This window comes from Pogonomyrmex barbatus, unplaced genomic scaffold (genome assembly GCF_055798465.1).
Source record: "Pogonomyrmex barbatus isolate J1 unplaced genomic scaffold, ASM5579846v1 scaffold2, whole genome shotgun sequence".
NCBI lineage: Eukaryota > Metazoa > Arthropoda > Insecta > Hymenoptera > Formicidae > Pogonomyrmex > Pogonomyrmex barbatus.
The window spans coordinates 8,961,545-8,983,239 of NW_028297116.1; the positions used below are offsets into that span (position 1 = coordinate 8,961,545).

At 43.2% G+C, this 21,695-nt stretch overlaps 1 protein-coding gene and 1 long non-coding RNA gene across 8 annotated transcripts in view; one reads left to right on the forward strand and one right to left on the reverse strand.

The window, feature by feature from the left end:
* bi (T-box transcription factor bifid) overlaps positions 1 to 16,308 on the reverse strand; it is a 121,971-nt gene extending 105,663 nt beyond the window's left edge. Inside the window, exons 1-2 of one of the 7 annotated variants that reach the window (XM_089076478.1) lie at positions 13,688 to 16,308; positions 5,049 to 5,364 (exon numbers count right to left, since the gene is read on the reverse strand). In XM_089076478.1, the coding sequence (XP_088932604.1) occupies positions 5,049 to 5,364; positions 13,688 to 14,441 (1,070 nt within the window). In that variant the 5' untranslated portion in view covers positions 14,442 to 16,308. The remainder of the gene's footprint in view (positions 1 to 5,048; positions 5,365 to 13,687) is intronic. The other 6 variants (XM_089076480.1, XM_089076476.1, XM_089076477.1 and 3 more) reach the window with 6 other exon arrangements.
* Positions 16,309 to 17,773: 1,465 nt separating this feature from the next.
* Positions 17,774 to 21,695, forward strand: part of LOC112552672 (uncharacterized) — a 36,475-nt gene continuing 32,553 nt past the window's right edge. Inside the window, exons 1-2 of the long non-coding RNA XR_016139144.1 lie at positions 17,774 to 18,180; positions 18,701 to 19,786. This is a non-coding gene — a long non-coding RNA (uncharacterized LOC112552672). The remainder of the gene's footprint in view (positions 18,181 to 18,700; positions 19,787 to 21,695) is intronic.

Below are 21,695 nucleotides of genomic sequence, written 5' to 3' on the forward strand. Positions count from 1 at the left end.
ATATCACATCATTTTTTTTTTTTTATATTACATCGATATTTAATGTTTTAAATTAAACATGGGATATTGTGGGATACCTCGGGGCAACATTTTGTAATTCACGTAAACTTGACTTTTAAAGATGTCCAGGAGGTTCCTCTTAAGATTCAAACGACTCGCGAAATAAACGACAGGAAGCGAGAGAGCATATATTCGTGTTTCACAAGACAAGTCGAAAATGGCACGAAACGACGGCTCGTGCCGGCGTTGGCTAAGAAATTGAAAGTGACGAAGATGAATCCTGTTAAGCTGATTACGTAAGGTTTTCACAGATCCATGTCCCTTTGATGGCTCTCTCTCTCTCTCTTTGTTTGCCCGCGGTCGCTTCGCGCGCGCACGCGCCCATTTGGTTTAGAAATCAGAGGAATTAAAGCGCTTATACGTCCCGACGTTGAGTCAATCGGTCCACGTCAGGAACGCGGTCCGAAACCATGGATTTCGAGAGTGCGAACACTGACGAATTTCGTAGCAGTCTGCTTTTAACCGGCGCTCTCTTAATTCCGCGCCGTGGCGAGCACGCGCACACGTGTATACGTGTCTGCGTGTACGCGTGTAAACTGTCGTACATGAAACCAGTGAATGGTGAGCAATTTGAAGGCAGTCGGGAACGAGAGGAGGGGAGGCAATTTTGAGGGCCCCGGGGCCCTCTGCCTCTCCTGCCTTCTCTTCATGGAGGTGACTCCTCGTTCAGGGCAGCGAACACGAGCATAGCAAAAATTTTCGCCCGAATCTCGTCTCCCCTTCTTTCTGTCTTTCTCTTCCTTTCCTTTTTCCTTCTCTCACTCTTTCTCTCTCATTCGTTCTTTCTCTTGCTCAAGCGAGACGAGCTCCTCGGGCGCACACCACACGACCCATTCGGGCAAGGGTTTGTGTATCGCAACGGGTCCGGGTAATATCTCGTTTAGAAAGATTACAGGTTCGAGAAGAGGCTGCCAATGTATAAAACAAACATCGTTAAGGCAGCCCTATACTTAAGACCCCCCCCCTACCCGTTTCCGGCCCCACCCCAAGTACCCCCTCTGGCATTACATGCTCGCTATTATGTGCATCTACGATACTGCTGCGTCTCATTATACGTGTGCGTGTATATGTGTGCATAGAGTGTCACGGAAACTACCAGAAACGGTAGCAGGTACATGTTCTCAGGGAGACCTCGAAATTATGATAAATTGAACAAGTAAATAAAATTTTGTTTCTCAATCATCTTCATCCTTCAACATCAAAGTCTCTTTATTGTCATAGCTCTTATTTAACAAAAAAAAATATATATATATATATATATATATATATATATATAAATAAAAATTACGCCAATTAACGATCAATCGTGAAGAAACACCAGCGTCCAATTTCTGATCGCCATTCACGCATCTTTCGAGACACCCTGTACGGATTTACATGCGCCACGATGATGCTGCGGGGCGAGAGACGGGGAGGGTGGGAAAGAGAGGACGGGGAGGCGTCTAGTGGATCACGCACGCTCCAAGTGTAAATGCGCTTTGCGTGTGGTGGCGAACGTGTCAAACGCGTATGCCGTATTGAGACGTAGACCACCGGACGGGGTTCGAGCGCGGGGTCCGACGAGCGGGCCCCGGCATAATTTCCACGTGTATAATTATCGATGATCGGCCGTTACGGAGGCTCGGCGCGGCGTGGCGCGGCTCTCGCACGGCGTTTCAGCTGAAACCCGATCGCGAGCGGGCGGATACCACGACCAGGCGGAATAGAGGAGTAAGAGAGGGAGAGGAAAGGAGAGGAAGGGAGAGGAAGAGAGAGAGAGAGAGAGAGAGAGAAAGAGAATCGAGCCTCTCTGACGATTATTATTTATCGATGGAGATTGATTTAGAGCGCTGCCAGTCCATGAGATTGCGATCGATCGACATCGCTCGAATCGCAAGCACCGAGATGATTTTAGATCGATCGGCGGAGACCGGTCGTCTCCGGTTCTGATAAGAACACTTGTAAGCCTGCCCATTTCAACGAGGTTGATTCAATTTTTTTGTAGTCGGTTACTCACGTGTTTCGCAAATGATGCAAGGCGTATTTCTCTCTGGTAATACCATAATTCCTATTGGAAGTGGTATGATTTTACTCATTTAATTTTTTAACTTCTCTTCTAATTATGTATTTTACAGGCTACAATTTATCTTGTAAGAACAATACTTGACTGAACTATGCTGTCAAGTTGAAACTTTCGAGAGATAAATGTATGTATATAGTAATAAATTAACATTGTCACCACATAAATGCTAATTTCTCTCGTACGAATATCCACCGCGTCATAGCGCAGTTTATTGTGGCATTTAAGATCTGAAACGTTGAATAAATTTCAGATGTAGAACAGCTGTCACACAACGAAGAGAGATAATTATTACAGTTCGATAACGAATCATTACGACATGTGTCATTACATGTATGAATTAATCATGTTACCTGATACTTTTAAATTAATCGTTTCTTCATATATTCAATTCGCTCTTTGATGTTGCAAATTGAGTTACTAAATATTACGATCGATTATTTGTCATATTAAACGGCAGCTTGTATTTATCAAAAGATAAATGCTGCTGAGTCTGGAAGATCATATGCGATAAGCATACGTTAATACTATTGTAAGCTGTCTTGTTCCATTAATAAAATTGCCGATAACTTGATTGTGACAACATCACGATTAAACGTAGAATAATTGATAATACTTAATGTAAGCCTGATTCTCAAACTTTAAGACATTTTTTTGCTCATATTTCTTGTTCCTGGAATTTTTCCTCGTCATAAATTTAAATTTATTTATTTTTCTTCTTTAAGGATATTATGTTGCCAATTAGCGCAGATAAATATTTTGTCCATTGATTGGCACGATCCCTTAAGGCAATTCTCGCATCTCCTTCCTCGTCGCGCCTCTAATGACGCAAATTAGAAGAGTAAACGCGCGCCTTCGCGAGACACGAGGAAAGCACGTTAAACGAAGATCGAAGGCAAAGGAGCGAGGAAGATTTAATCCGGCCGATACACACACACACACACACACACACACACATTTGACGTTTTTACGTCCGTGTGTTCGTAATCCAAGTACATACGTACGTGCGCGCGCGCGCGCGCGCGCGCATGCTTTAGCACCTGTATACATCGCACATGAAATATGTAAGCGTGTATGCTCACCCTTTCGTCGTGCGGGCGCGTGCTCTATTCTCGGCTATTATAGTTTGCCGTCGTCTTCATTCAGACTCGATATACTTGCCCGCTGGCAGCTCGGCCTATCACCGCGGAAGAACTCGTGTTCTTCATCGTTTCTTTCCTATCTCTCTCTCTCTCTCTCTCTCTCTCTCTCTCTCTCTCTCTCTCTCTCTCTCTCTCTCTCTCTCTCTCTCTCTCTCTCTCTCTCTCTCTCTCCCCCCCATTTCTTGGCTTGCTCATTCGCCGCCTTCCACATCAAGCGCTATTTCCTTCCACTGCGGACAGCACGACAATACCACCACCGAGCGATCATGATTTCACGGAATAGGGTGAGAGTAGATAAAGTTCGCGCTTCAACGAAAGGAGAAAGAAAAAGTTAACGGACAGGAGAATGAGAAAGAGAGAAAGAGAGAGAAGAAAGGGGGAGGGGGGAAGAAAGGGTACAAAAGGGTGGGTGATCGAGGGCGATGGCAGAGAAGTTTCAATTGCTTGACGACGAAGGGATCCAACAACTTCGCAGTGATATCTTTTTACCATTGCGCTGCTACACGTCATCGGGGAAGTGCCGCGTGATGAAACCCACCCCCATACACGTGCACAGGGATCGCGGGAGGGTACGTGGACACGTGTGCGTTGCGTGAGCGATACGAGCGCGGCTCGCAATAACGAAAAGTAAAAGCTCGTCGAGAGTACACGCGCAAATTCGCAGGTAATAATAAAACTGCTGCCGTTTTTTTCTCGCACCGTTTAAAGATAATGAAATCAATATGTCGCCGTTACACGTTTACATTTCTCCCTGTACACGAGAAAAATTAGATTGAATCGAATCTCCAATCGAGATAGATTTTTTTCCCAATGTCTCCATGTTTTGCGCGTACGGGATTGATTAAAATTTATTTCAATAAAAAAATTTTAAACGTCTGCATTTAATTTAATTCGCTGAGGGGAATTAAAAACTTCGTAATTGTGTGCGCTCGTGAACGTCAATGAGCAAGCTGAGACAACCCGCATGAGATCTTTTTCTCGTCTTCATTTGAGGTCTCAGGTTCGTTCGAGAGGCCACATTTCTCAACAATAAGATTGTAAAGCTATATATATATATATATATATATATATATATATATAATATGTATATGTATGTGTATGTGTATGTACGTTTAAAAATTTTATGTGCAAAAATTATGAATCTAGCTTATTATGAAGCTTCTAGCTTATTATGAAGCTAAATTATGAATTTAGCTTCAACATTATATATAAAATATTTTTTATTTGTATACGGCTTGTGTACTCCCTTTAATATAAAATTATTTTCCGAAATAGTTCGTAGTTAATTTCACTAAAAGAGAAATCATGCATAATCGATTATATTTAAACATAAAAAAAGAATTTCAAATATTTAAAAGCAGACTGACGAATAGGTATGAAAAGTATTGAGGCTATTTCTTATTTCTAGGTGATAAAAGGAGGCAGTAAAAATGGTTTCTTCATATCGCGAATGGAAAATAGTGTGAATTCTCACAATTGACAACTGCCGCTTAACATAAACACGCGCAACTCATAGGTCAATTATATTCATGTCGAAAATGTTCCAGATGAAACGGCAATTTTCGATAACGTGTCACGCAATCAGTAAGACACTACAAATAATTGAATTCCAATAGCTTATCGATTATTTGATGTCTAGTAAATATTATTTACATAAATACGCGCGTGCGATGAAACTTGGTATTGATTGCTCTGCCCTTAGAAGAGCCAATGATTGTTTAATTAGCGACAAAGAGGATTGTAATCATGATAACGATGTTGAAGACGACGGTACAGTTGACACTTACCGGCCACTCTTCGTGATGACCATTTCCGTCCCGAGCTTGTGAAATTTCTCCCAGAGCTCCTTGCCCTCGAGCGTAACTTTGGGATCATCGACGACGCCGTCCTCCTCCGGATGATGAGGTGGCACGAGGGGATGATGCGGCGCCGTGAGAGGATGATGCGTGGCCAGGGGATGCGGCGACGTGTGAAGCATCCCCGGCGGTAGCGGTGGCCTCAAAGGCCTCATCGTGGGACCGCCTGGACCTTGATGATGGTGATGTAATGCTGCCGCGGCCGCCGCCAAGACTTCTTCCGGCGTATGCGGACCCAGACCTAGGCCTGAAATTATATCAAATGTTCTGCAATCTAATTTGAAAACATACCGATTTGTTTGCTTTACTTTAATATAAAAATTATTACGAGAAAGTTCGGTACAGCGAGAAAGTTCGGTAAAAAAAAAAAAAAAATATTAATGAAAGTATCCGACAATATCTTTCGGCAGGATTAATTTAATCTATCGATCGAGAGAGGCTATAATCACGGTTGGTAATCGAAAATCGGTATCAGTGCACGTACGATGGGCAACATCTGGTCGCGCTATTCCACGTAAATGCAAGATGCGAGCCGTAATGAGCCGCCGATCCACCGAGCGGGCCGAAGATCAGCGACGGGATAACAAGTAAAAGACAGCTGCTCAAAGTTTCGCGAGGGTGAATCACCTGGCAGTTCACGATAGCAACCCCCAGAGGAAAGTTGCGGAGATTCTTCTCTACGACCTCCCCTCGATGGTTCCCATTTTTTCCCTTTACCTGAGACCCTGCATCGAGTTCGGAACTTCATCGTTTTCTTCTTTCCCTCCTTGCTCCTATTACGGCGACTTAAAAAGGACGTTTTACGGAAACTGTGGCTTTATTCTTGAACCACAGAGATGCAACTTTAAGGGTGGACTTGACTCATTCTGAATCAATAGAGTGTCATCATATATACAATATCTCCTTTAATAATCGATTGTTTGTTATGATTTTAAATATATCTCACAACTAAATACAATAGAATGAAGAGATAGATGGATTTCCAGGAAGAATATAACTACAAGCAAAATAAATGCAAATGTGTGTTACATGACGTTTGTCTGAGCTTAATTAAGGTTAAACTGCAAAATTATTGCGCGAAAACATTTTTAAGCAATTCAGCATGCATTATCGAGCAAAATTGTCACGATTTCCGGGAAATAAATGACTTACAAAAATCAAGAGACTTATTTCGCACATTGTACGTCAAAAGGAACAAACGTGTGTATTTTTATGAGAACAGAATTGCATTAGTCTGTTTAGATAACGCCGCCGTTTGCTATAATGTCAAGTTAGCGAGAATGATTAATGTAAATCACCGTCCATAAATGTTATGAGTAATGATGCATTTAATAGTTAACGACGTAGATACGGCGGCTCCTGGTATTTCCTTTCCTTTTCAATCAATTACCATCTGTGAACGGAAAAAAATGAAAAACCTGTTACCATGTAATGACTTTATGATTGTTTGACCGCGGCAGATCTCTGTAAGTCAATCCTCAGCTCGATAACTATTATCTTCAATAATCTTCAATCTCATTCACCTTTATGTGTAAATTTATTATTCCGTTATTATAAGCGCGTAAAAAAAAGATATAATCCATCTCTGTATTATACATTGTAGACTTTCCCGTTATAATTTCGTTAATCTTTCTCGATAAGACAGTTGCTGTCAGTGAAAAACAATTTATATGTAACTAGAAATATAATTTACCTTCGTTTACAAGACTTCAAAGTTAAGAGCAGAGTAGACATGTGATTTATCACGCAATAGTTTTTTTCTCTAATTCACAATAATTATTTGGTAAATCTACGTATTACATATGATAATACATATGATAAACGTTTATTTATTCTAATTAAATTATACATTAACATCTAGACAAATTAAAAAGCTCTGTCTGTATATTCAATTTCTGTTTACATCACTTTCCTTAACATCATTTTAAAAAGTATTCTAAAGGGATGTAATCTTACAAATTGATATTGTATTACAAACACAAATATAAAATAAGAAATTTTCAAAGTAAATAAAAATCTGTGTTTAAAATATATATATATATATATATATAAAAGAGATAACGCACATTTAATGCGCGTATGAATTATTGCCGTTGTAACTTAAAATATATACATTATATATCTCTTTTGAATTACAGTCATAATAATAATTTAATACGTTAAATGCATGCTCTCTCACGACACAAAAAAATTATAAATTGTAACAAAACATGACTTCTTTATACGACTTTATGCGAGTATGTCTTTTCACTATATTTGTCGTCATTAAATATCTGGATGATTCTCACGTATGGAACTCTTTAGACGCGACCGTTTTAGCTGGATTAAATTATAATCTGCAATCATAAGATTGCACGGCACGCAGGGGATGAATAATTAGACGACGCGACGGAGGAATTTGTTTGCAACTGTATTTGTTTGTTTGCGCGTGGAAACGTAATGTGTATTTGCGTCTGTGTAAAGACAAGCGATGTGGATATAATACTAGAGTAAAGCTACGAGCACTAAGTCGATAATAATATACCCGCGCGCTCTTATGACAGATTTGCAAGACTTGCCTATTCCAGACGCGGTTTCTTGTCGCGTCTCTTTCTCTTTTTTTTTTCCCCCGGTCATTATTTAAAATATTATTTGCGCGTACCGCGTACCGCGTTTTGCAGTTGTCTCGAGACAGAATGAAATACGCAATGTGTAATCGCGATACGCAATGTAACCCACACTCGCGCGTGGTGGCCACGATTATAAACACGTATCGCGGTATCGTATCGCGCGGACTTTCGCCAACGGGGCGAAAGATCGATCGTGCGAAACGTCGGCGGGGCGCGGATTTTTACGCGTTAATGCATTCAGGAGACGACTAGATTCGCCAAAATTCGTATCGTATTAACCGAACGAAAGCGCTAGTGAACCGTGACGTTTGGTATTCTGTCCGTTTATCAAACGCACAGATCCCGGATCCATCCGGCGCGGCCGAATCGAATTTTATCGAACACTTACCCGCGCGCGCTCGATGTATTTTGATTTTTATTCGCGAGGCGGTAACGGAAATATGCCCGCTCCGGCGCGCGGCGGCCCCGGCGTTATTTAACCGCGGCGCTTTTTAACGCGGCGCGTTATATTTTTCACGTGAATCCACGCGCGCGATGAGTACCGCTAAAAATGTCCAAACCGAGCGGAATGAGACGATTGTTTACAATGATTGCGGTATCGCGAATCGAGGAAGGAGAGAAAAATGGGAAAAAAAAAAAGTATCTGCCGGCTATTAACCGTCCGCCATGCGGTATTTATGTAACGCCGCGCCATTATTTCTTATCAAAGTGGACGAAACTTTTGAGTATGACGCAAGTGCGAGGTTCCTGTCGAGATGTCGGCGCGGATTAAGCCGCTCTTCATTTAATTTCCATTTTTTTTTCTTTTTTTCGTTTTTTTCGTTTAATTTTTCGTGTCGTTCCTCGACCGCGTCGGATTGCATATTCATTATATCGCCGGTGGTTCCAACGTGAGTAACATTCTCTTCCTTTTCACCAAACCCTATTCCTATTTTAATGAAAACGGAAACATTAATTAGCGCAAAGTGCGCAGCAAGCATCCTTGGGATACATATCTACCTCTTGCGACACGTATACGAATCGTTTATTTTGCCTAGCGAGATGGATTGAAGACGATATTGAAAATTTTTGGATTTCGTATCGAAGAGGCTTAGGCTTAGGCTAATGTACGACGAAATCCGTGCCGTCGAGTTCGATTTCGGGATAATTTGTTTGCGTTTGCGGCTGTGATTTTTTGCTTATTAATTACGCGCGACGCGAAACTTTGATCGCAAAACGCTTTGTTACGCGTCACAAATACGCGGCGAATTTAATAACTCTCTCACGATTGGAAGGACCGCTATCGAGCAGTGAAAATACATAGCTTCATTGCCGCCAATTTATCAACGGCCGTGCAGCCTATTCTCTGGACAAGTAATGCATTATTGAAAATTATAAACAAGCAGCAGAGGCATATGGTCTCCAATAAAGTCCGCAGAACGCGGATTTTCGATTTACCGAACGCGATTTCTGCGCGTACACAATACCTTAATACAATTGCTAACAGCAAGACACAACAATGCCGCACATTTAATCGCGCCGCGATCACATTCGAGTTTTCCATCGTTTTCACAAGCAACGATTTTGCCATTACATCGCACGTGACCTTTTTTGCGCGTACACCTAACTTAAACGTATGGCAGATTAGTGCGAATCACGTCGCTTACGAATGGGATTATTATCGTTCCGCAAAGCGGAACTAGATTTTAATTTAACAACAAAGATTAATACGCATTTTATTTCGGCTTTTACGATCCGATCTAGATTTGATCGCACGTGTTTGCAAGGCGCTTCCACTCCTCCGTCCGAGCTGTCGCCGCGCGAAATAAAACGCACGTCTCACTTTCCTCTTCTGTTTCTACATGCCCAACTTTTTTCCTCCCTCTCTCCTCCCTTCCTCTCTCTCACTTTCTCTCTCTCTCTCTCTCTCTCTCTTGTTCCCGTCGCGGTTGTTCTCTCGTCGCTCGGAGTACACGGATTACGCGCGCACGTACACGCGTCCCGAATTTCGAATGCAAGGAACGTCGGGCATGCCCTTGGCAAGATTAATCGCCACTACTTTATGGTCAGTTGGCCGCGAGCCCGACTAGAAAAGAGAAAGAGAGAACGAGCCGCGCGCGACGTGCATCGCGCCGTACCGTTTCGAAAAATGACGGGAAAGAGGCACAGTAACAGATGACAGATCGTTACCGTTGCATCCTGACTCGACGATCGGACGTCGCGATGAACCGCGAGGACGTCGCCGACGCCAGCGGCCATCGCGTCACTCGAGAGAATTGTCACTGCGTGCCGTGACTACAAATGAAGATGAAAATCAAAGCGCAGAGAGAGTTTCTCTTTTAATTTTTATACGTTCCGACTTCTTTAGTATTGCCCTTTTTTTTTTGAAGATCGTTTTGTTTCAATTGGAAAGTTTGAGCTTTCATGTAAAATATCTGTCAATTTGACATTTGTGCTATTTTATATGTTTTTATATTTTCTAATTTTTTTTTTTTTTTTTTTTTTCTTTAAACTTCTTGGCCAATTTTCAGGTTTAATATATTAAATCGTGTAGTACGTTATTATAAGTAAAAGAGCTGTACGTCTGCGGAAGCTAAATTGTCTAGTGGTAACGTGGTAACGCGTGTCTACCGACGTCGGAAATTAATTCATCATTTAGCCTAACGAAGGGAATAACTAGTTGTAGCGGATGAGGTGGACGCGCGTAATAATGCGATGTCAGATAAGACGAGGACGAGCGATGAGCACGTTGTCGGCTCGGAAATCGTTCTTCCGATTCTTTTTTTTCACGCACCTGGCACGACATTTGCAGGCGACATCATGTCCCGCTGTTATTTCTACTACAACGTAAAAGCGATATATAAAAAAGCTTTTGCCGTGTTTTCGCTTTTTTTTTTTAATCTTGTTCTCATTATGTACACTGATAGAAAACTTAAAACTTTTATGTATGTAGAATAGAAAGAATTCAGAATTCTTAAAAATTTCTGTAAAATTTTCTCCTTTATTATATTATCGACTTCAACTCATATGTCACTCGCGTCAGTTTTTCGAAACACTTCCGCGAAATGTCTTGCAATAGGAGAAAATGTATATTATAGCTCATGAATGTATAAACAATAATCAACAATAAACAATAATAAAGAAAATTAATATACGATTTAAACATAATATAAGTAGCACATGAAAAAAATATGGTAGCGTTTTGAGCCGCACGGAGCCTTTCTCAACAAAAAAATTTTTTACAAAGAAATTGAATAGCGTATAAAAATGTTATATTGAACAGAAAATAAAAGGTTGACACGAATAAAAGAGACGTTATTGCTCGCAATAAAAGAATTCACAAAGATTCACAAAAAAATTATATCGCAGAGACAGACACATCGTAGTTAAAAATAATTTAAATAAGATCATATAGAGTTCTTTGCCGAGAATTCATCTATATATAACCAGGAGGAAATAATGGAGAGAAATCAATTTTGTAACATTTTTACATAGTTGATTGCATAGTCTGATTTTTCTTGATAAAAATATGAAATTCCAATCATTTCCGCAAAACCATTCATCGTTTGACGGCGAGAATAAATTTGAGTCAGGTGTAAAAAATAGCCGCTGATTGTCAAATGTTATAAGAATTGTCAGGGAAAAAATGTCATACAAGAAATTTCATGGCAAACTAGGAATCTAGCGATACAAACGAGTAAATAACAAATTTTTTCAGAAAAATAAGGAACATAGAAAATAAGATTAAATAAGATTAAAAAAACAGGTATGGAAATAATAATCAAAAGTTTGAAAAAGGAAAAAGTCTTGCAGTGGGTTTTGTGTATCCGTATGTTGTGCCGTTCGGTGAAAAACATATACGAGACAATGCATTCAAGGTAATGTCGAAAAACGGAGTCGCGTTTCACGTTCGTCTTGCTCATTTAACGCCGTAGATATGCCAGATCGATTACATTATCGTTGTCCAAGTCATAGCATATTGCCGGCCATGTACAGCGAGCGCGTTTTCCTCTCGACTACGTTAGAATCGCGCCATATTCGACGATGTTAATGTCTCTCGCTCGCTATTGCGATGATCACCAATCAGGTGTGATCCTTTTTACGCGGATATCGATATAAATTACGTTCCCGCGGTGACAGGCCTCCCGACGACTAGAGAAAACTGCGTTAATTTTACCTCGCGAGAACAAAATTCATTGTACTTTTTCACGCAAAAAGATGCCGAAGGAGATTCTGTCCGCATTACAAATAAAGATAATCGTGAAAAATATTTAGTAAAAAGAGAAGTTTCGTGACTCAGTGTATTCCAATTAATTTCTCGACACGAACGTACGAGGGAAGGAGAGGGAGGGAGGAGGGGATAAAATCTCAAGATACTCGACAAACGTTCATTCTCACAAAAAAAATATTCGCAAACTATTCTCAGAATATTCCCATTTCCCAAGGATGATCCCCTCATTATGACGCGGATTGTGACGGGTCGGGCCATCGTAGCCACGACTCCGATGACTCTTTTTCTTTCTCGCGAAAGCCTCCATTGAAAAACAACAAGATAAGCAAACGTCGGGGGCATTGGCGACACTTTCGGCAACGTTTCTTTCCGCCGGGTGTGGAATAAATATTATTGAGAAAACAATTAGCGGTGCCGATTGGTTGCGCGTAATCAAATGTCGCGACATTAGCGCTAATCTTTGTAATGGCACCGAAACGACTTGGCAAACAAGGTAATAAACTGTCTTTAATTAGCAGCGTTTAATATCAATAGCGGCGGGCTACGTCGCTTTATCGTCGCGCGAATTAACAATGGCCGCCGTTCGCGGGATGCGTCTAATTATTGCGCAGTATCGCGAAGAGGAAAGGGAGACGCGTAAACGAGATCCCTGAGAAAAATGAGCGCGCGTCTCCTCCGGAGCGGCGGACGGAACGCACAATATTTCATATGCCGCTCGCTTTCCGTGCAGCCGTCGCGCGCTTTGACGTCGCACGCCAGCCGACGTGCGCGATCAGGATGTTGCGTAAGGCCCACGAGACGAAACGGCGACATGAGTGACAAACGAGAGACTTCCAGCCTGTCACAAACGTGTCCTTCCGAAAAACGTGCGCGCTTCCGGCGGCGACAATGGCATCGCGCCAGAACAACAAGATGCGCTCGTGTGCGTCCGCGAACTTCTCAAAATGCCAAGCGATTATTATTATTATTACGTCGGTTTCCGACTGGCGGCATAACTCGAGGCTGGCAGTTTTTGCTTGGCCTACCTTGTAGCTAGTTACGCGTATAACTCGGACTTCTCATCGAAGGAAAATACAGGGAAACTAACTAACTTGGGGCATTAAGAGTAAAAAATCCAACGATGATATATTATAAGGGGATAATTTATCTTCTATTTTATGAATAAAACACATAATTATACAGACATCGGAATCGAAACGTCAGTCGGAGCGATGGTGAAGCCGCAGAAAATATAATATGTCCGCAATGTGAAAATCAGGGAAAGTGAACGTGTCCATAAAACGAGCCGGCAACTTGCCTAATACTCGCGCCAGTAACTACCGTCTCCCGCGGGCTGCAGCCGAAATAAACACCGGCGGCATTACCTCGCATTGGCACGCAACAAGTTTGCAATTTAGCTTCGTGCGGTTTGTTGTACGGCTCATAAAACTTACTAGCTCCTTTCGTCTCTCTTTCTCTCTCTTTCTCTTTCTCTTTCGTCGTACGACGAACGTATTAATTAAATGCAAGAGCACTTTCCTCGACGAAAATACACTCTTTACGCGAGATCAACATCGAGAACGGATAGGTCGCGCGAATTTTTTCGTGACCCACGAGATACTTTCGCCGTTGCACGAGACGAGTGCAACAAGAACTAACAAGAGCTAACTAATCCGACAGATTCTGAGCACGATTCTCGGATCTGAGATGATCTCGTCCACCCACACACGTAGCTCTCACTTTCGCAAAGGAACATCGCTCGGTCTGCTCACCTGGTGGCGTGATACCGTGCGGATTGAGATGCGGATGATGATGCGCACCGGTGAGTATCCCCTTGCTCTGGAGATGATGCGCTGCTGCCGTTGGTCCTGGCGAGCTGGTGGGTGGCAGATGTGCCGCCGGATTGTAGAAACCCGCCGCCGCTAGGGCGGCAGCGCTGAAATAACTGGCAGCCGCCACCGCTGAAGACGGGTGTGACAAGTCGCGTTGGCCGCTCGCGGGTAAGGGCGGCGGTGTTTCCGGCGCCGCGGCCGGGCTACCAGGTCCACCGGGCGGCGGAGAAGCGCTACCCTGCGACGAGGAGCCGCCCAGAATACCAGGCGGATGGGTGCTCGCCGCGGTCAGCAGCGAGGAGACGCTAAAGTCCGTCGGTCGCGGTGCCGCCGGTGCCGGCAGGTGTCCGGTGCCGGCACCGATGTGGCCGTTCGGGTTGCTGGCGGGCGGCGTGCCGCCGGCGATCGAGCTTGCGAAGGGCGAGTGCTGATTTAGAGCCGTCGCTGACGCGGGGTACGCCATCCCAGGCCCCCCCGCCTCGGCCCGCGGCCCCGTGTTTGCACCTTCGACCACGTTAGCCTCCAATTCTATGCCAAGTCTACGTCGTTGACCGTCGACGTCTTTCGCGGAGGAGTCCTCCTCCTCCTCCACCACCACCTCCTCCTCAGGCCGTGATCGTTGCTGCAGCGCGGAGGGTTGCGGAGTGCTGGCGCAGTGGGTACCCCTGCACGCCGTATCTTGTTCGAATCTCATCGAGACGGGCGAGTGTGCCGAGTCGCGCGAGATTCCTCTTCGAGTGACTCAAACTTGCTTCGGGTGTTGCTCGCGCGCGCGATCCTCCTCGGTCTCGCTCTCGTCTCACGACACGAATTGCTCGCGCGAGAGCGGTTCAAGAGAGCCGCCGTTCAACGAGGAGCCGTCGGACGGACGTTGCTCTTCCCCGCGGATGTGTCTAGCCTGTACGATCAACGATCGCGCTTGTTCCTCCACATGTTCCGAGGACACACGTGTTTTCGAGAGAAGACCGCACGCTCGCGCTCAAGACTGTGGACCACCGTCCTCGGAACGCCCGCGTTCTTTCGCGCGAATTTCCGGCTGCGAGAAATCGCCGACGATAGTCTCGCTGGATGTCGCGTACAGCTGCCTAGTCGACATCTTACAACGCGGACAGTAACTCGATCCTGCCGGCAGGATTGGTCCGACGTTTTCAACGGCAATCCTTCACTGTTACGCGCGAAGTGCGATTCAACGAGGTGTCACTCACGAGATATACGAGAGGTTATAAAAGCGAGAGCGAGTCGTTCGCTTACGGGGCACCGAGATGGAGTGGAGTACACTGGTACTCTGAAATCGTGGAGGAACTCGTGAAGCACTCGCGAGCAGACGTCTACGGTGACGTCGCGTGATAGATCTTCAGTATAAGAGTCACTTCCATGTCGAAACACTAGCCGCGAGTCACTCTAAGCCATAGTGCAAATCTGCTGTTCACTAATCACTGACTTGTCACTGACTCGCGTTCGCAGTTTTCTGTCTTCGCTGTCTTCTCTCCTCGTTTCCCGTCTCTCTTTTTCCTCGTTCCTCTCCAATGCTCTGAAACACGACACTACGTTCACGACGGTCGCTGATCGTCCGACGGGTTTAAAGGCCACGAGTCTTCACGAGAGGATAGTTGAACCGTCAGTTGAAACGTCACGCGCGCCGGTCGACACGCGTATCCGACGTGAAGAGCGCAAGTCGACGACAGCAACAACGACAACGACGACAACGACAACGACGACAACAATGTGGCAATGATGGCAAATAGAAAGGAGTAAGTTTATCTCCTCTCGATGAGACTTCTCGGTGATGAGACGATGATCGGTCGGGGCTGAAGAGCGGACGAAAGGTGTTACTTGGGTGGCGCCGCGATGGTCACTGAGCAGCGCTAGGATTGACACCTACTCTGGGGGCTCACCCCCACACCTCCCGCGGAGGTGTTGGTGTGCTAAAGTCCCCGTCCGGATTCAGGGCGGTGTATACGCGGCGCGGCCGCGTGTGTATATGGGTGGTCCGCGGGTTCGTGTGCGTGCGTTACGTGCGTGTATATAGACCGCGGTGTGCCTGCGCCGCGGAACGGACGCGGGAGGCGTGAATGCTGGAGGGCAGCGACGCGAAGACTGAGACCGTGCGGGGGCTCCTCCTCCCTTCCCCTGTGACCATCGTGGCTCGGGAGTGGGGGACCGGTCTTCCCCAACTATCGGCATCAGCGGCAGGCGGCAGCCGCAAGAGTGACGAAGACAGAGACGCGAACTGGCGAAACGCGAAGCATCGAGAAGGTGGGGGCAGGGTGAATTTCGCGCGCGGCACCTTCTCCCTACCATCGCCGGTCGGGCGATAATGAGCGCTCGTAGTCCGGATTGGCGTTCCGGCGCCAATCCGAGCGGCGTTGGACTCGACGCCTTTTCCGACGCTACTCGAGCCAGCGGCCGTCTCGCTCGCGCTTTCACGCGTACTCTCCTTGTCTCCTCTCCTGTCGGACTTATCCCCTCCGTTCCGTGTCACACACACTCGTTCGTGACGCTCTCCGTTCGTCGTTGTGAACTCGATGTGTGTCCCCACCACGGTGGTTCTAAGGGTGTTAACCGCGAGTACGCCCATTAACACCACCCTGCGTCACTGCCTTCCAACGAGGGCGGGGGCACGAGTTACGGAGGAGGGGGCGCGCGACCGACGTCGCGAGTGTCGTTAGTGAAGCTTGCTCGAATCTTGGCCGACTGAACGTTAACGCTATCGCATTTGACGCGAGAGAATTTTCGCGTCTGGGTTGCCACGTTGGTCGACACCTCCGTTTGGCGAATCAGAGAAAAATGTTATTGCTCGTTTTGCAATTTCAATTAATTGCAACGATTAAAAAATTTTTCAAGATGTAATCGCACAGTTATAAAGCGCACAATTTAGTGATAATTATTTAGTGATAATTCCAATATAATCAAGAGTAAGGGGAGGTAATTCCTCACAAAAGACAAATAAAAAATTTATTTACAACGATGAATCACTCAGCCTACTCAACGTACAATCCACTCGTAACTTTTATTATTTGAATATTTTTATCAGGCCTTGCTAATTATCTATATTGTTCAAATAATCGAGAAATTTGTTTAAATATAAAAATATTTATCATAACAAGATAAACATTTCATATTATTTATTTAAGCTTATAATTGTATATTTATTTTTTTGTCGAAATTTAATCTAAATACACTAAATATCATTTAACTAATAAGATAAAAATATCAAAATTTACGTATTATGAATAAGCGTATTATGAATCTCAATATCTAGACAATATGCACGCGTAGCAAGTATCTGTGTACTACTAACACATTTTATAATTTAAGTACGTACTCGCGGATATTCAAAGTGTATCATTAAGTGTATCATCTCTAACTTTAACTATCATTAAATAAAGTTCTAACTCAATAGCAAAGAGTCTATCTTCAATTAATAATGTAGTATAGTGTAATGTTACAGTATTTTACACAATAATACTACATTTTCTGACTGTTTGTTGTATTTTACAATTTTCGAGTCGAAGAAACCTAGAGTAAAGATTCTCGTAGGAGCAAACTAGAATACAGGAAATCACTAACTCATCCGCGTGAAATCAAGTTTGGCGATGTTTCATCCGAAAAAAATATATCCTTCCATTGCACGCGCGCGCGCACGTGTGATGAATATACTTTATCATCACTGTAATGCAATACAATTGGCCATGTCGAGAATTTACCAAGTTTTCCGCGAAATACCGCGAGTGAGAAGTTTTCGAGAGCCGTGCCAAAATTCGCACGGTACAGCGTCACGAGTCTCACCCTGCGTCATGCCATCTTTCTCACTCGTATTTAGACGCACCGTCTCCCGTTCTAGCGTGGCGGTAGCGGCAACGGAGATGAAACTTGTAGCCACACCCCTTATACCCCTACCGTTGTCACGATCGTCCCCTCTCCATTGTATCACGTGATCCATTCGTTCCCCTCTTGCGCGTTCACCGTCTCTATCGTCGGCTGTACTCCCCTGTCTCTTCTCTCACGGGTGCCGCCCTTCACCCTTTCCTCCCGAGCGAAACCTCTCCCGCTTTTTCTCTGTCGTGAAACGCTCGACGCTCGTCCTTCGCGCCGCGGAGTGTTGCTGAGACGCCCAGAGCATCACAGTGTTGCCAAATCCGCGAGAGCTTTTCTACCCGCACGGACTGGAATTATATATCCAGAATCACATTATTCGGGAGCGTCGTAAAGAGTGACCGTCACGCTGAAACCGTTGATTGAAGTTGTTCTTTTGTTGGCCCAGAGCGAAATTCAGTCTGCAGAGCCATGATCCGGTTTAATCGTAATTATATAGGGAGAGAGAAACGCGGGAGGATTAAACGTCTGGAACAAAGGGGCGGATCATGTTGCTTCATTATTTATTGCTTCTGCGGTGAATTATTGGCAACGTGCACCTTTCCGTTGCACTTCTTGTAAACTCAATTCTTCTGATTTACGTCACAAGAGAAAAATAATATATAATAGTGCTTGAAAATTTTTCTTCGGTTATTTCAAGTTTCATATAGATGCACACATATCGAAATAACGGCTTGAATATAATTTGAATATATTAAAACAAATTATATATTATTACATAATGCATTTATAATAATTTTTTAAGATATAATATATATATATATATATATATATATATATATATATATATATATACATATATATATGTAATACAAATAAATTTTCGAAATTAGTGATGATAAAATTAGAAATAATAACTATACAAATCTGCTTGATATTTTATTGATTCAAATAAATTATATCAAGTGTAAAGAATTTTTTAAAGTTATGGAAGTTTAATTTAGTTTAATCAAAATTTAAGTCTTTATATTTTATTTATATTTTTAGAATAGAAAATTAGATTAGTTAAATTATTTATGTAATAATCAGTATAGCATGCATATTTGACTATTTTCATAAGATTTTACCTTATGTTAGTTTTTCTTAGATTCTGTTGGATTACAACTGGACAGTCCTCAGGGACAGCCCATTCCACACTTTTCGTTCTTTCTTTCCTTGAGCGATTTGAAGAAAATGTACCGACGGCGATCAATGCTACTATATGTTAGCTATCCGATAGAGGCAGTGGACGTAAAGGAAAAGAAATAAAGGAAAAAACATAAAGCAGAAGGCGAGAGAAAGAGCGTCTGAAAATCCTATGGGTGCACATATATTGCAGGAAACCCACAGAAAGAGAACGAGCTTAGTCGCCTCTTCGCGTGTCCGAGACGACGTGATAGCGAGCGGCTGAGGCAAGAGCAAAGTTTGTCCTCGTCGGCAGGGAGAAGATAGCGATGCAAGATAGAAAAAGAAAGAGACGGAGAAAAAGAAAGAAGGAAAAAAATCCAGCCACCGAGCTCTGTCGTACGCAGGAGGAACGTCAGGGGGACAACGTCAGATGGAAGGAGAGCGACGACGCGGGCGAGAGAAAGAGAGAGGTGGTCATAATCGCGCAGACCGCGTCATAATCCGCGACGAAAAACATTTGACGAGCGCGCCGGGCTGGTAAAGGGGCAACGCGATTGGGCGTGGTACAGCTTGGCTCCGCCCACTTGCCCGAACTCGCCCCACTATCGTCGCTGGCACGTAGGTAGGGGGCTAACTTACGCGAACGCGCGGAATCGCACGGAGTTACGAGGCGAGAAAGTGGGGGGTCCGCGAGACGAGGACGGAGACTCGCGTGGCATTCATCCCACGACCACGATGAGAGCAGGACGAAAGACAGGACACACGCAGTAATGCATTTTACACACGCGCGCGCGCATGTTGTCCAGTCATGCACACACGGTGGGATTTTTTTTTACGCTCGTACACGGTGGTCTTGTTGGTTAGCCGGTGTGGAGATCTGTTGAAGTTTTGCACGAATGAACTCGTCACACCATCCTATACGTCACTTCTATGTTGCTCGTGCGCAGCCAATGGATGTCCCACAAAACCGCAGATTTTGTTTGTTTGGATAATTACACTGAGTCCGGGACTGTGACTTAGACCTCGATGATGGCGTCGATATCATGAATTAATATTGTAAGCCTAAGCTGTTGATATAGCTGTTGATTATAGATATAGAAGTCAATATATGAAAAAAAAAAAACATTTTTAAATTCTTAACGAAGAATACATTAGTGTACGTTAGATCAACATAGGTGAAAATGAAATGTTATGTATACCAAGCTTTTTTAATTTGTTTGATGGAATGAAATTTTATTTCCAATAAGAAGCAACAGAAAGAAACATAAGAATATTAAAGATAATTATTTAGTATCAAATTGAATTGTCTCAATTACTAGCAAAATTAATAATCAAAATGATACATAAAAAAATAAACTATAGTTATCCGGATTAATAGCTTATATATAATGAAATATACAAAAAAATAATTTTAATGATAATCAGAGGCAATCATGTAATATATAAACGAAATAGATTTTTCTTAATTTCGCTTATAAACTTGATTGTCTGTAAAATAATAAGTTTTCTAATGATAAAGTGAATCTTGGTAATAAATACAACTAAACAAAGCATACTAACAAACATTTCTACAATTTATATATATAATAAAGTTGTCTAGAGGTAAGATATATGTACGAAGTATTTATAGACGTATGACAAATATTAGAATAAGAAATTATTGTGTGTTGTGCATGTATCTATAGAATTATCTGTATGTCTTTTAAAGTATCTATAGAATTATCTGTATGTTTTTTAAAGTATCTATAGAATTGTCTGTATTTTTTTTTTTTAAAGAAACATTGAGATGAGTGAAAAATGTTATGCGACGAGTTTCTTGAGCTACACAAATGTTCACCATACGTGTGGTTTTCAAAATTAGCTTCATCAAAACAAGGTAAAGTTTCCGCTTTGGGCGATAATATTACTGCCAAATTACGTCTTCGATCGCATTGCTGTTCCGCCCGCAGGAAGTGGACAGTACGCGTATGTAGTGCATCCGGTCTTTGAAACGTTACGTTGATAGTGCCAATAACTCGCATATAATTAATGATGCCTACCAACCACTGTTCGCGAGTACGCCACTCCGATATAGACCATTTGTTCCTCCCCCGATGCGGTGAACCATCGCATACGCGTAGTCGCATTAGTTAACCACAACGGCTGTGAAATTCTGGAAACTACGTATGGGAGACGAGAAATTTCTACTCCGAGTAAAACTCGCGTGCGAAAAAGAAATATATCGGCTTAAATAGTTGCGATTGCAAAGTTGAATAAAAGCGCGAATGTAAAATTATTGAAGCGCAAACAGTAATAAGTGTTAACGAGCATCCGAGCATAATCTGACATTATATTCGTTTGATATCTGCATAATATTTAACGGCAGCTTAGGCAATATCCATATTTATATGGTTGTAAATGTAAATTTTAGATTTAATTTATTCCTTGCTACACATTATATATATATATATATATATATATATATATATATATATATATATATATATATTTTATATATCCGATGAAAACTTGTTCCGCTACGAAATCAGCAATCACGCCTTCTCTTATCTCATCCTTAAATTATCTTTTACAACCGGATATCGTGTTCCGCGACGCCTTTTATTTCACTAAAGAGCGAGCTCGGCAGGCTGGATACGCAAGATGAATTTCTCTCCTCGACGTTTCGAACGGAGAGATTCCAGGCAGATAGAGCACACCGGCCCCGCTATATGTATATCGGCGCGCAGCCTATAAATCTTCTCGGTCCATAAACAAAGCTTTTGAAAGCGAAAGGTCGTTGCAGCATGTGCGTGACGACCGTCGCTTCGCTCTCTCCGCGAAAGGAACTCGCGAAAGAGACAAGAGAGTAGGAGGAGTAAACTCGCGCGAGGATGGCGAGATCAGAGGCGGGGTGAAACACGGCTGAAAGCTCTGACGGCTGAATTTAACGCCAAACTCATCAAGTCGCAGCTTGCTTCTTCGCGAG